This window comes from Lepisma saccharinum, chromosome 3 (genome assembly GCF_977018435.1).
Source record: "Lepisma saccharinum chromosome 3, izLepSacc3.1, whole genome shotgun sequence".
In the NCBI taxonomy this organism is placed as follows: domain Eukaryota; kingdom Metazoa; phylum Arthropoda; class Insecta; order Zygentoma; family Lepismatidae; genus Lepisma; species Lepisma saccharinum.
The window spans coordinates 139,539,635-139,555,230 of record NC_139231.1 but is presented as its reverse complement, the minus strand read 5'-3'; the positions used below and the strand labels follow the sequence as shown (position 1 = coordinate 139,555,230).

At 36.8% G+C, this 15,596-nt stretch overlaps 1 protein-coding gene across 4 annotated transcripts in view; it reads right to left on the bottom strand.

Moving 5' to 3' along the window:
* Window positions 1–15,147, bottom strand: part of Unc50 (Unc50 RNA binding protein) — a 156,807-nt gene extending 141,660 nt beyond the window's left edge. Inside the window, exon 1 of one of the 4 annotated variants that reach the window (XM_083119539.1) lies at window positions 14,906–15,147. Coding sequence is in view for 1 of the 4 variants with exons in the window: in XM_083119537.1 (XP_082975663.1) it covers window positions 14,347–14,364 (18 nt within the window). In the remaining 3 variants the exon portion in view is untranslated. Of the gene's footprint in view, window positions 1–14,346; window positions 14,374–14,504; window positions 14,645–14,889 lie in introns of those variants that run through there. The other 3 variants (XM_083119541.1, XM_083119540.1, XM_083119537.1) reach the window with 3 other exon arrangements.
* Between the last annotated feature and the right edge of the window lie 449 nt (window positions 15,148–15,596).

Below are 15,596 nucleotides of genomic sequence, written 5' to 3'. Positions count from 1 at the left end.
CCTAAAATTAAAATACACTAGGAGGCACTTTATCCAGCATTCATACATCTAGCTCCTTGAAAGTCAGTTTTCATTAAATTTAATGTGAAATTTAGCTCCTTTATGCGCATCAGGTTTGGCAACACTGCCAGGATGGCCACAGGAGGCAAGGAGAAATGCATTACACTTATGGGATTGATTTGTTCTCTTGGGAATATAAACTTCCAATGGCATACAAAAATATATCGACGGAAAGAGGGCAGTTTGATGAAGATTTTCACCAGCGAAAAAGTGGAAACTTCCATTTCATTAGCTTGAAGTTGAAGTAGTTGTGTTTTTTCCCTCCATAAAGAATCCATGGATGGGATTCTGAAAATTCTCAACCATCATACTTTTCAAGTATCATGTCTAGCTTAATAATTGGCATTAAAAAAATGCTTCCACTTTCAACATGGGGAGAAATTCATACTCTTGCATACGCCCATTTTTTTTAATAGCATTGCCCATCCTGAGGATATTGAAATAAATGCACACATGGCACGTAACTTTAACTTGTCACTCCTCGCCTTAAACAGTATTGTGATGCGCAACAGTCAGCTCCTTTCTTGTACATTTACAAACGATGCCCGCTTCCGCAACAATAACAAGAATAACAAGTACATATACTGCCACCAGACAATAGGCTGCTTGGCTTTTTCTTTTGTTATGAAATTGTCACCCATCAAAGCATGCCAATTTTAACAAAGAAAAGAATATGCATCGCAGTAAGCAACAAAAATGACAGCTTCCATCATACAATTCCTACAAGATCACGCGACAAAAACAAGAGTTGAAATGCTCTTGGCGCCACATAATTTATTTCTTTTGAACAATTCTAAAATTATAAAATATAAACAATAGTACTGGAGGCATTATCAAATTTAACGTTCACTAACCAAACACATACATACACAAAACTTCAAACTGGTCAAGTACTTAAAATAATATTCTGGTGCTTCCAACCCACAAAACTCACCATCACTTTGTCTTCTCCTTCCGTGATAGAAATAGTGCTTCATTAATACAGTTGGCAACACTAGTATGCACTGCATAAAATTGATTGATTGATGATTTACTTTATTTTACTTTGCGTTTTGTGCCTCTTGGCTAATTTGCGAAGATCGGGATGAGTGATGAAATGATGAAATTGATGAATGGTCATTCACAAACAACCAAGCCCGAGCGGGATTTGAACCTGGGACCCTTAGCATCCCAGCGCGATGTGCTAACCAGTCGGCCATAGGGTCCGGCGCAATGCATAAAAGAAGCAACCATTACGTGATACTATATTGCCACATTAACATCCCTGTTGAACAGTTTGAACCGTGAGCAGAAGCGCTATTCAATAGTTTTTAATTATGTTGACGGGAGTGTGTCCAGGAATGGAATGACTGTTCATAACAATGGGGAAGGTGGGCAAGCAGGGTAGAACATGTGATGCTAAGAGGGAGGGAGACAAAATGAAAATTGGGATTTGCGCCAAGGCAGATATTGCTGTGTCGGCCTCTACTACTGGTGCTACGTTTCGAGAGTGACATTATTAAATGAAAATCACGGAACACACACTATTGCACAAAGAGCTGTATGGAATCCTCTCACAATTGTTCATAGTGGCGCACGAGTGAACAATAAGCGAATAGTTTTACACCGCTCATAGTATGAAAATGCTGAACTCAAACTCGCAATGTTCGGGAATGCCCACGAAAATGAAGGGTCATTGGGCATACTCCTATTGAGTCGAAATTATCATGCATTGTTTTCCCAAAACACAACAATTCAGTTGTGTCACCACGGTTGCAATGGGTAAAAAAAAAATGACAAAAGGAAAATGAAAGGTTGTATTTGTGTTGAGACGTGTTGTTTCTCAGTGCTTCTTCAAGAAACGATAACTCCGGCTGTAAACGACGGAAATTTATGGAGCTTGGACAGTCAGGTTCAAATTGTCTTGCCCCATCATATGATGGACCTTAAAGTGGTGAGTCTTATGAAAACTTCTTGCGTGCAAGAAAAATACAAAACACAATGTTTATCTTGCGTACGGCTGTTTCCTAACTGTACAATGTTGCACTCCTGCCATTGGCTGATCACCACAGACAGGCTCTGCGTGATACCGCTCGATATTGCTTCTAAAACAATACGCCGTATAGTTACATATGTGGCCTGTCTAAAAAGTATCAGACCTTTTCTTTCCCGCAGAAAATATCTATGGTAGGATGGCTACACTTTTCACAGAGGTGAAGGGAACCTTCATTCACGTGCACGCATGTTGCTGGGCAAGTCAGACCCATCAGTCGAGGAGAGGCAGCTGGCAAGTGAGGTAGTGTTTATGTGTAATGTCGCATTTCCTTGTTCACTAGGATGACGAACGCGTGGAGAGGCTTCAGGAAGCGAAAACGGAAAAAAAACATAAAATTCAAAAGTCGTTTGGCGATGATGCCATGGGAGTTATCCAAATAGATGACTGGTACAACCGCTTCAAAAATGGCCGCACATCGGCAGAGTGTGATTGGCATCCTGGGAGGCCATCAACAAGCCTGAATGCAGAAAACGTTGAGAAAGTGAGGTCCTTGATAATGGAAGATCGTAGTTTGACAGATTAATTGTCGACGGGAGGATTTAGACATGCACAGGGTAGCAGCAAAACTTGTGACCAAGCTGCTTTTGGAGGAACAGCGAGAACTTCGATGTGACGTCGCTCAAGACTGGAGAAGGTCAATGTTAAGTGTGCATAATATCTGAATCGATATTCAATTGTTTGTAAAGTTGTTATTGATAAAATTGAGAGTTCAGCCATCTTAGAAATGGTTATTGTAAGTTTAGTATTAAATCGTTATTTTGTATCCTCGTTTCTATCTTTATACTGTGAAGTACCTACGTGTGTGAATCAATTAACCTCTGCGTGTGAATACACGACAGAGATTTATACATGGCGACGAGGATTTAGTTACAAATCGAGGATAAGTATATTTCACTTCTAAGCTTTGTGTTATAGTGTAAATGTATAATGGCTTTAGTAGCTGGTTTTGATAAATATGATCCCCAAGATGGATCGATAGTAGCGTATTTGGAGCACTTTGATAATTATTGTCAAACACAAGCTATTCCAGAGGACAAGAAAGTTCCTAGATTAATATCTGTCATTGGAAACAAGCCATATGAAGTTCTGCGTGAATTATTTGCACCTACATTGCCTCATGAAAAATCTTATCAGGAAATTGCACAAAGATTAAAATCTTATTATAGTCCATCAAGCAACTATATTGTGCAAAGGTTAAAGCTTAGAAAATGTGTACAAGAAGAAGACGAACAAATAGAAGATTTTGTAAGGAGATTAAGAAAGATCGGAGAGCAGTGTGGTTATGGTGAGTTTCTTTCCATTGCTTTATTTGATTCACTAATTAGCGGAATCAGATCTAACACTATTCGTAAGAAACTCATTGCTGACAATGTAATGGAATTTCACAAAGCTTTTGAGGTAGCTAAGCAGATGGAAAAATTAGAAGCAGATATGAAGGAGTATTACGTCCAGTCCAATGTAAATTTTGTGAACACTAACCGCGCAAAGGTAAATAAGTGCAAGGGAGATACGCGTTTGAACTCCGGTGCCAATTCTAATCCAAAACAGGATAGCTGGAAATTCCAAAATACTGTGTCAAGTGGATCCAATCTTAGGTTCAGACAAAATCAATTGGATAATGAGGGAAGAAAAAATGAACGGGAAGGAAAGCAACAATATTTCAAGCATTGCAGATACTGTAAGAAATTCGGTCACGATGTTTCCCAGTGTTTCAAGTTACAGCACAATAAAGAAACTAATAGTACTAAACCTTATAGCAAGTACAAGGCTAACGCTGTACAGGCTGTTGAACCTGTTTCTTCAGATGATATGGACAGTGAGGTGTTAGATGTAAATGAATTAAGGGTTGGAATGATAACTATGGAAATAAATGGAGAAAGTAAATTTATGCAAGAAAGATCGATTGAGTACAGTTTGTCCCACTGTAATGAAAGTTCAGTTTCGTCGCAACCATATCTTAAATCTGACCATTCTTCATTGCCTATGAAAATAGCTCATTGTGATAAAGCTACTAGTAAGTTTGTATCTTCGTCCGAATATGTAATTGCTCTCATTATTAATGATTCTATGTTGAACTTTGAAATAGATACAGGTTCACAAGTTTCGATTGCAAGTAAAACATTTTGTGACAGTCAACTGCATGGTTTGCAATATCTGGAAGCTGACTGTGTTTTACGATGTGCTAGCAATATGACTTTGCCGTTAGTAGGAAAGGTTGCTGTTAAGAGTTCGTTATGAACATGTAGATAAAACAGTAGACTTATATGTAGTCGCATGTGATTTAAAATATCCACTCATGGGAAGACAATGGATTAAGCATTTATTGCCTGATTGTCACATTAATCTACCTGAACTTAGGCCATCATTGGAAGTGTATGAAGACAAGACTCGTGTTTCGTCTATGTTAACATCTGACAAGTTGAAATTTGTTCAAGGGCAAACTTTGGTTAAGTCGAAGGATACGACTAATGCTTCGTCTGTGTTAACAGCTGACAAGTTGAAAATTGTGCATGGGCAAAACTTGATTAAATCACAGATGGTTAAGTGTGAAAATCTGATTGCATCTTGTGATGTGCAAGGATTAATAAAATTTATTAGGAACGAATATAAAGTGTTATTCGATAATGATTTGTCGCAGCCAATTAAACATTTTACCGCCACGATTCCAATGAAACAAGGCATTACACCAATTTTTAAGAAATTTTATAATGTTCCGTATGGTTTACGTGACAAAGTTAAGTCTGAATTAGACAAATTGATTGAGCAATACATTCTAGAGAAGATTGACTCAAGTGATTGGGCAAGGTCTATGGTCGTTGTGTGTAAGAATGATGGTAATTTGAGGCTTTTCAAGAACACTGTGAAAAAATATGTTGAAAACGTAACTTATCCATTGCCCAGGATAGACGAAGTGTTTAAAGTTAATGGATGTGATGTATTTGTCACCTTGGATCTCAGAAGTGCTTACCTTCAAATAAAACTTGATGATCAAGCTAAACAGTTACTACTAATGAATACCCCATGGGGATTGGTACAACATACTAGATTGCCATTTGGTGTACGGATCGCATCACAAATCTTTCAAAGAACGATTGAAGGCATACTTCAGGGATTAGATTTTGTCATTCCATACCAAGATGACTTACTTATTGTTAGCAAGAGTTTAGAACAAGCCGTATCCAGAACACTTGAAATTTTAAACCGTTTGAATGAGTACAATGTTAAGGTTAATTGGAGCAAGTGTTCATTCTTCAAAAATAAAATTGATTATTTAGGATATACTTTAAGTAAAGAAGGAATACATCCTTCTGAAAAGAAGCTGCATGCATTGATACAATGTCCAAAGCCTTGCAACACCAAACAATTAAAGGCTTTCCTTGGAGATATTAATTTTTACAGATGTGTGCCTAATCTGTCAGTTATCTTGTCAGATCTTTACAATTTATTGAAGAAGAATGTGCAGTGGCAATGGACAAATGATTGTCAGCGGCAATTTGAGGCAGCTAAACTGGCTTTGCAAAATACCAAGGTCCTTGTTCCATACGACCAGAATAAAGAAGTTATTATACAGTGTGACGCATCTCAAAATGGATTAGATTCGCAATTATGCCATAACGTACAAGGGGAATTGCGTACGATTGAATGTATATCATGTACGTTAAATAAGCATGAGGTTAAGTATCATATGCATGAAAAGGAAGCTTTATGTATCGTATATGCAGTGAGGAAATTCCAAAAATACGTACAAGGTAGATCGTTTGAAATATGGACAGATTCAATGCCAGCTAAGCAATTGTTAGCTATGGAAAAACCAATTCCTATTATGGCGTCGCCACGCATTCAAAGGTGGTGCTTATTTTTGGCTTCTTTCACATATAAACTAATATGTACTAAAAAGGTTGAACTTGCAGACATGTTATCAAGGTTGCCACTTCCTGACGTACATGATGATGATCCTACGCAAGAAGAATTTGTGTACCAGGTTACGCTTACGCCGAATGCAAAACAGGCGATTTTGACGTATTTGAAACGAGATGAAATTCTTAAGTTAACGAAATCTTATTGCAAGAATGGATGGCCACACGATGTGAAAGGGTTCAAAGGAGATGAATTGAAGGAACTGTTGGCGTACAAGAGAAGACAGGCAGAATTAAGCATTACGGATGAGTTACTGTATTGGGGTCGGAGACATTATTACATTATTCAGAAAGCCCATGAAGATCATTGTGGTATTGTAAAAATGAAAGTAATGCTCAGAGAGAGATATTGGTGGCCAGGAATAGATAAGGCTATTGAAGAATATGTAAATAAATGTGAAGTTTGTGCGGCAGTCAAGCCAAATACAAGTGCTAAGAACTATAGTGCTTGGACTGAATGCAGACATCCGTGGGAAAGGATGCATATGGATTTTTTTGTGTATAGAAGTATTACTTATATTATAATAGTAGAAGTCTACAGCAAATGGGTAGATTGTGATAGAGTTTCGTCTACTTCATTTAAAGAAGTAAAGTGTTATCTAATTAAACATTTTGCTATTTTTGGGCTGCCAAAGTGTATTGTGGTAGATAATAGTCCCCCATTCTCATCTTCAGAATTTAAAACATTCTGTGATGTACGTTACGTCAATTTGTACCATTCTCCTGCGTACCATCCTGAAAGCAATGGTCAGGTCGAGCGCTGCGTGCAGACAGTGAAAACAAAGCTAGACTGTGCTGTATGGGAGCAATTGAATAAGAATATGCATGTCAACGTTGAAGAATTGTTGAAGAGAGTATTGGTAGCTTTAAGAAGTGGATATAATGCATCAGGTGACAAAACGCCACAGCAAATGATATTTTCCTACATTCTCAGGAATAAATTTGATGCCCAAATGGAAGAAATAATAGATCAAAACTGTGAAAGAGATAAAGCAGAAGCAGATGAAAAGGTGAACCAAAGAGGCGATTTTGTTACCATTTAAGGACAAGAGGAATGCTATGAGGTATGTCAAGGGAAAAATTATAGCATGGAAAAGCAAAGTTACATGGCTGGTGAATGTTGAAGGTAGAAACCGGGTTGTGCATGAAGATCAGTTAAAATGGATGCAAGACAAGAAAGATAGATATCATTTTGGAAGTCAGAAGAAGGAGGAGGATAATGATGAACGAATTCATGGACGAGATACAGGTCAAGACGGTGGATCAGTTTTCTACGATGAAGACTTATTCATTACGGGAAAAAGTGGAAGTAATGGCAGTGGTTCTGTGGCGCCGGAAGCTTCTACGCCAAATGACAAACCGTCTACCTCGTACTTGGATGATTCCTGCAGCCAACATCAGCGACAACAGCAGCATCAGTGTACGAGGTCCTTTCGACAGAGAAAACTGCCCGATAGACTGAAATATAACTGAGTCAAATAAGGAAGAGGGGGAATGTTAAGTGTGCATAATATCTGAATCGATATTCAATTGTTTGTAAAGTTGCTATTGATAAAATTGAGAGAAATGGTTATTGTAAGTTTAGTATTAAATCGTTATTTTGTATCCTCGTTTCTATCCTTATACTGTGAAGTACCTACGTGTGCAAATCAATTAACATCTGCGTGTGAATACACGACAGTCAACAGAAATGCAGAGTTGATAACTGGAGATGATGATGATGGACATGGCTCCATGTGACTTCCGGTTGTTCCCGAAGCTAAAATCTCCACTGAAAGGCTCCAGTTTTGACAGACGTGAGGATATTATGAACAACTTGATGGTGGAGTTGAGACACATTCGAAAATAGGCATTCCAGGAGTGCTTCCAGCAATTGCGGGCTCGTTGGGCTAAGCATGTTAAATCCCAAGGGGGCTACTTTGAAAAGGATTAGGATGTGAACAGTAAAAGGGAAGCGACTTTCTATTCCCGGCATAAAGTCTGATACTTTTTAGACAGGCCACGTATTTCATTGTGTTTGTAATGTTTCTTCAAAATCTTTCTTCACACCTGGTTCATTGTTTCCCTTCCCTGGTGCAATTTTGCATTTACAGTGCAAGATAAACTAGTTCTGATGTGAGTACAACAAGTCTTAATAAGTACTGGGTGTTTGAGACCAACTCCCATGTGAAGGAATCAGATACAGAAAGTTGGAAGAAAAGGAAATGAAATGTTAGTTTCACTGTAGCCTAGAAGTTTAGAACAGAGTGAACATATAATGAAAAGTTAATCATGTAACCCTAGTAACACCTTCATTTTCTCATTTTCATTTTTTAATCAATCTATGTTACCTGTACTAAACAAGCTTGTCCAAGTACTTGAAATGTACTTCTATTCCCCCCTCTAACTTCTAACATCTAATTCAACCTAAAATAACAATATCTCTAACTTGAACTGAACTAGAGTTCACTAGCATGAGATGAACCGATGACAATGTAAACACAGAATGCCAGATGGGACTACCTGATGGCATAGTGGTAATGTCATTGTCCTGTAATCAGAGGTCTCATGTTTGAAACTGTAGGTCCAGTCACAATTAGCCTTCCTGTGCATAAGGTGAACTTCAAACAAGCTCAGAAGATAGACTGTTCAGTATCTTTTAATCTTCTTGTTACAAAAATTAAGGAAACCATACTTATAGTAATGGCTACAACAGTGTAGCACAAAAATTATATTGGAGTCATTCCACATTAATCAAATTTTGTGCATTTAATTCTACATCATCACCACTGATTTTAATGAATTTTGGCAATCTTGCCAAAACCACAGTAAGATAGAAAAAAATGCCGATCTTAGATTCATATGTCATAAAATTATGGACCTGGAAAATTGTCAACTTGTACCAAAAAATAAACAAATGGCATTTATTGAAATTGCATTTTATGCTCATGAAACTGAGCTACAGATCTGGAAATGGTTAAAATTAGGGCTGAGCCGATACCTCTTTGAACAGATACCAATACTCTCACAGATTCACACCAATACTAATATTTTAAAATTATAATAATTAAAAGTTATTAAAAATATTCAATAACAATAATGTGTAAGAATTCCACACTTGTTATCTGCATCAATTTACCAAAAATTTTACTTTAAAAAGTTCAAGAATTATATTAGAATATTAAATTGCATGTTATGTTATCATAAATTTATTATTTTCGCACAAAGTGGTGCAAATTGAAAAGAAACTTCGAATTTTACATAACTTTCATTATAATCAAGACTCTGCAAAGTGTTGCATGGCATAATTGAGAACCCCATGAGAGTCCAAAATGCCAGAGAAGTATCAGTCAGTATCGGTACATAAATTCGAACCGATACTTTCCGATACCGATACATCGGCATCGGCTCAGCCCTAGTTAAAATCAACTTTCATATGACAAACAAAAAGTAAGGTTCATAAGAATACTGTCTATCAACATTAATATTCAAAACATTCCAAACTTATAGCTTCAATAACAACTGGTCCCAACATGATCCCATGATGAAATTAATAATGATATGGACAATATCTTTTAAAATTTTGAAAGTGTACTTCAACCAGAAAATTAAAATTGAGACCATTTTCAGATCTCTAGCTCAATTAAATGGGCATAAAATAAAAGTTTAAATAAATGCAAAATGCTCTTTCTGTGTAGGCAAACGTGTGCGTGAGCATGTATATAGGTGTAAAAAAAACCACGTCACAAATCAGTATTCTAAATTTCATTAGAATGTGGAAAGGTCAATCGCAAACAGTGCATTGACTAGGTGTATAATAGCCTGGTACTGACACAATTTCGAGAAGAGACTTAGAGCAAAGTCCAGAAAGGGGTAACAGCAGTAGAACTTTAAGTGCTCACCATGCATCACCCAACGAAGGTAAAAAAGTTCCCTTGCAAACCTTGGCCCTAAAAGAGCTCCTGCACTACAGAGTTGTAAAAGCTAATCAAATACAAATAAAAGGTATAATAAAAACAGTTTTTCCTGTAGCTGGATAAAATTTCTTAACCCTCCAACGATCATATTAGAATTTCTTTAAAAAGAAACAGATTTTTCATGTAAGCTCTTTGTTTAAAAAATTCAGTTCTGGATAAACCACATTAGTTGGTGACCTTAACCTGAACCAATCAAACCAGAAGCTTTCCATTTTGTCACAGATATATCTTAAGAGCAATGACCTCACTGATCAAGATTTACAACATATTACACCACAATGAGGTAGCACGGAAAACTTTATCTATATCATACTCCCAAGAGGGGAAATTCCTGTAAATGTTTTTGAAGCATTGGCAAGGGCCAAAAACTTGGAACCAGGAAGAAGGCATGCAGCATCATTGGGAATTTCCACTTATTTCTACCAAATAACCATATGTATTACTTCTGTCAAGGAAATGTAAGTTGTAAATAGATGGCACTTCTTACTGATTAAACAGGGCAACCTCATGTCCAAAAATGACTAACTAACATGGTTTTCCTGTGGTAGTTGGTCATAGAGGGATTTTGCTTCCTGTGTAGTAGAGATAGTTGGATTACTTGTACAATACTTCCTTTATCATTCTGTGTAGAAAGAGAAATCAATTTGTGTTTCATCTGTATCACAATTATTCTTCAAATTAAGTCTAAGTATTAATTGATGTTATATTGAGGTTGTAAATGTTTACTGTTATTCTGTTCAAAGTTTTGAAAAATGTTGGTGAAGTTTCCTGATGTTTGCAGTAAACTCGAGGCATTTTGCTACAATAAACCTCCCATTAGAAACACTCCTACAAGTAATGGCAGTGAATTTACACCTATTCTACACAAAAATCATGTAGGGTGGAGGCACTAGTTATGGGCATCTTCAGGAAAATGTACAATAGTATATAACTTTTAACATGATAATAATTTTACTGATGGCTTACAAAAAATATGATCACTGGTACACAGTCTGTACATTATGACTAAGCATTAACAAATACAAACAAGTTAGTCAGAAAAAAAGTTTTAAAAATAAACCAAACGTGACACTATTCTTCAGTTTTGGCCACTTAAATTCACTTATGGCCACCCAATTCCCCACTTATGGCCACCTTGTCTATGAACAAATAATGAAGTAATACAGACGAAACACAATATGTTAAAGGTAAATATCATAGTTTTCAATGGATGAACATAGTGTAAATGTAGTTCGTGGGGCTATTTGAGCATGGTTCGTGGGGTTTTGGAACCCGGAAAAAAATACAAAATATGTAACATGAAAGTAGGAATTTTTCAGTTAAGATGGTTTGAAACACTGCATACCCACAGATGATAGACAACACTAGTCAACATTTGCCTGCCATATTGCGTGTAACAGAAGCAAAAAAGCAACGAATAATAAATACTCATAATGTGAAAAATTACAATTATTTCAGTGAAAAAAGCAAAATCCCACCTTAAAAAATGGTTCGCAATGCATAATAGGTAAGTACGAATGTAAAAAATGACGAAATGGACGAGTGAAATGTGTTTTGCCTACATCAAACTGTTACCTCATCTTCTATATAATCAAAGCAATCATTTTCTGCAGTGACCATAATCAAAGAATCTTTACTAACCTGCATCTAGTAATGGCCATGTGATCTACACATACTGTTTTGGGCTAGACTCTGCTTTACGTCCTTATCTGCATGGTGATTGCTTCTTTACATTCGCGGTGCGGCAGCCGGCATCTCTTCAGGTAAGTACCTTTTTCTTTTTACACTTTCTGTTCACAATAGCCCCACTAACAATTCACGGGGACAAGATATGCCTACGAGGTTAGGTTAGGTTCCATTAGCACTCATTTCACCCCTAAATATGTGCTTCATCATCGAAAAAATTCCTCAGTACGTTCAATTATGCATATCCGGACAACATCGGTTTTTCTCGATTTACTCCTCCAGGAAATGTTTCCTCGCTTTGGGATTTACGTTGTTGAGTTCCTTATAAAATAAGCTTTCCAACGATATATGACAAGTATTCCTTAGGAAAAGGACGTAAACTAGAGTCTTACCCTGTTTTGTGGTTATTTCTATTTCAGGATATAAATACTACAATTCTAACATTTAAACTTACCTCTGAACAAACTATATGTTCCTGATATATATATATAACAACTGTGGAAAACATTATTGTAGCTCTCTCTTTTCTTACGAAAATGTATAAGAAATTCTACTGTAAGAAGAAACATGGATATCCAATTGGACAGCTTATTTTACACTGATTTATGTAAGCTGTTCTTTGATTGGCTTTAGATCACCTGGTAGCTACCAATTAAAGGTATAATTTAACAATACAGGGAATTTCTCCAATTTGTTTGAATTTTCGGTTACTTACTAATTTGGGTCTCCTAATCACGAATCTGCACTTAAAATTTGGCGCTCACGTAAAAATTTGGCGCTTATTTGGGGCAGGTGAATCCGGCCACTTTCTAACATGCCCTTAACAGGGAGTCTATAGATATAGGCGGGAAGCCGGAGCGGAGGCGGGGCCGCGATAGCGGTTGGGGGCGGTAGGTCGATTACCCCAGGGGCGGAGCCCGGAACCGGCGGGAAATTCGGAAATCGAGGGTGTGGAAATAAGAACTTAATTTCGATTATTTTGCTATTTCCACGTGTGAGCGCCAAATTTTGACTGCAGATTCGTGATTAGGGGGCCAAAATTAGTGAGTATGCCGAATTTCAAACAAAATGGAGAAATTCCCTGTATTGTAAAATCGCTCCCCAATTAAATATGAACCGCAAAGTGGCCATGGTAACACTTTACTATACCTGAGACAGATTTCTTCAAATTTACAGGAGAAAGTACTTACGCAAATCATTTTCTGTAGCGTTGCTGATGTTCGGGAATGTAATTTTGATTCATTTTAATGCGAATGCATGTGGTTTTGTACGAAAATCTATTTCCGACGCGCTATTGCTGCTGCCGCCATTTGCTTCCTGCATGAGAGCACAATACGCTCTCGTATTGTCCGTATATGCTAAATTGAACGAAAGGAGTGCTAATGGAACCAAACCTAACAGGCCTAACCTAACCTAGTAGGCATACCTCGTCCCCATGATGGTTTGTGGGGCTATCGTGAATTTTTGGGCTAACGCCAATGGTTTTTCTGGCTCAAGGAACGATCAACGGTAAGCTATCGCCATGTTGTGTGTGGAAATAAACAACAACAGTAAGTACTCGTAAATGTAAGAAATATACATTACTTTCCTAACAAATTCAATTATTTCACCTAAATAAGTGTTCCGGAATGCAGAATAGATAAGATAAGATAAGATTTATTTCCATCCACTTGATCATATGAGTACAAATAGCACTATGATATGAGATAGGTCAATGTAATAGCAATGTAAAAAAGTGCGAAAGAAATGATTCCCAGGTGTCTCAGGTATAGTAAAGTAGTACCGTGGCCATAAGTGGGGTAGTGGCCAAAACTAATGCTTGAAATTGCATCAAATTACATGATTTTTTGGTGAAAATCTGTAGCAGTAGGTGAAAAAGAAAACCAAAATATATATTGTGCTGTCAATACACTATACACTCTGCAGCAGATTATTGCAAAAATTCACTCTCTTTGTCTCTTGGTTACAATTTGAAACTCGGGCATGACTTAAATGATCCTTGGAAGAATAGTGAGCAAGTTCTAATGCAGCCATCATACCTAGGAAAAGACATTTGTGGTATTTAACAGAAGACTTCACAGGGTTCTCCTTATTTTCTAACAATGTTTCTGATTTTGAATGACAGCCGATTGCTCAGTCACTGAATTCAACCAAACAAGTTTATAAAAGCCAACAAACATTCCCTATGTTGAAGTGAAGCACAAAATTATCAGCACTCATCATTGGTCCAAGCTTCTGGATCACATTGACAATTGGTGCAAAAACCATGAGAGTGACATCTTCATCTTATTACTGAGAAGTTGAAACATTTGTATGGCATGTCAAAGCAGTAAATAATCTTGAAGTATCACACATAATGCAACTGAGGAGTGTTATTTATTACATGTTATGGAACATCACACATTCATGCCAAATTTCAATGTGTTTGCTGGACTGTCAATAGAATTGTCAAACTGCAGCAGCATGTGAAAATAAACGAATGGATCACTCACTGTAGTGTTAATGACCTGAGTTAGAACCAATGTTCTAAGGTACTTAAAACCGCAAAGCAATAGTTGAGTTTAGTGATTGATAACATATATGCAAATTTGCATCCCCAACCCCCAAAAGCAAAAAGATTAATTCACCCAGTGACCACAGCAGGTGATTACAAAATCTAATTCTTTCCCGATATAATTTCTCTCAAACTTACTTCCACAATCATTTTCATTTTTCATATACGTACTACTGTTAAACTTTTAAAAATCATTCTGGGGAGAACAAGCCAAAACTGTCCCAAAACAGAAGATTCAATTCCTTATAGAACTATAATTAATTACTGTAAAGTCAAATATGTTTGGTTATACGTACAAATATCACCCTGCATAGTCAACCCTTCCTTTGTATTTATGTCGGTACAAACAAATCGTTGCAGTTTCCACTTTCTACGATTTTACATAGTTCATTGGCAGTGGAGTAATTCACCTTTTCCCCCAATACTGTATTTTCCGAACACAAAAACTTGCTTGAAATGGCATCAGAGTACACAATTGTTTATTGTGACATAGTTGACAATTTACTGTACTACATGATAACAATACATAAAAATCATCAAAAATGCCGAGAAAACTGAAAATCACAAGAAATATTACATATAACGACATATATATATATAGTTCACAATAGGCCTAAGCTGGGATATTCCAGCTGAAACAAATAGAAAAAATAAGAAAATAAGCATTTCTTGCTTATTTACATTGGGAAAAACAAACCTCAGACTTCTTCTTTACGTATTTCGCATTCTGCTCTTCATGTTACGATTACAACTCCGTTACAGCCTGGCGTAACCATCTATCGTTCTATGATGAAACATGAGACAATGCATTTATTGTCGAATACCATAGTCTTACTTAAATTTTATTATGGTTTTTCTAGACAAATTTTATCTGTAATATGATAGATTTTTTTATATTGACATTTAATTTCTATTAATTGTGTAATCACTTTGGCATGACATGAAGCTTCTTCCGCTTCATATCCACTCATTCCTTATGTAAGCAAAGAAACGTGAATTAAAATAGTCATTAATGAGCGATTCTCCATGGTAATGATACCGAACTCGCATGGTGGGTGGGAAAGTAACCACTGCACAGCACACAATTAGAACTTGAACCACAGACAAATTTGGGTGCGTTCCGAAAGTCTTATGGCAAAAATAAACTCTACTGTGGACAATGTTACTAATTTTAATCACACTCTAAGAACGGTTGATTGCAAGATGGCGCCAACGAGTCAAGACGTACTTTTATCAGCTCCTCTCAAATTGAAGACAAAATATGATGATAAATGTGCAAAGTGTAAAAGATCTGTAAAAAATGGAATTCTTTGCGACATGTGTGACGAATGGTTACACTTTAAGTGCGGCAACTTGAATGCCGATGAAGAAATCGACCAAAACAGTGA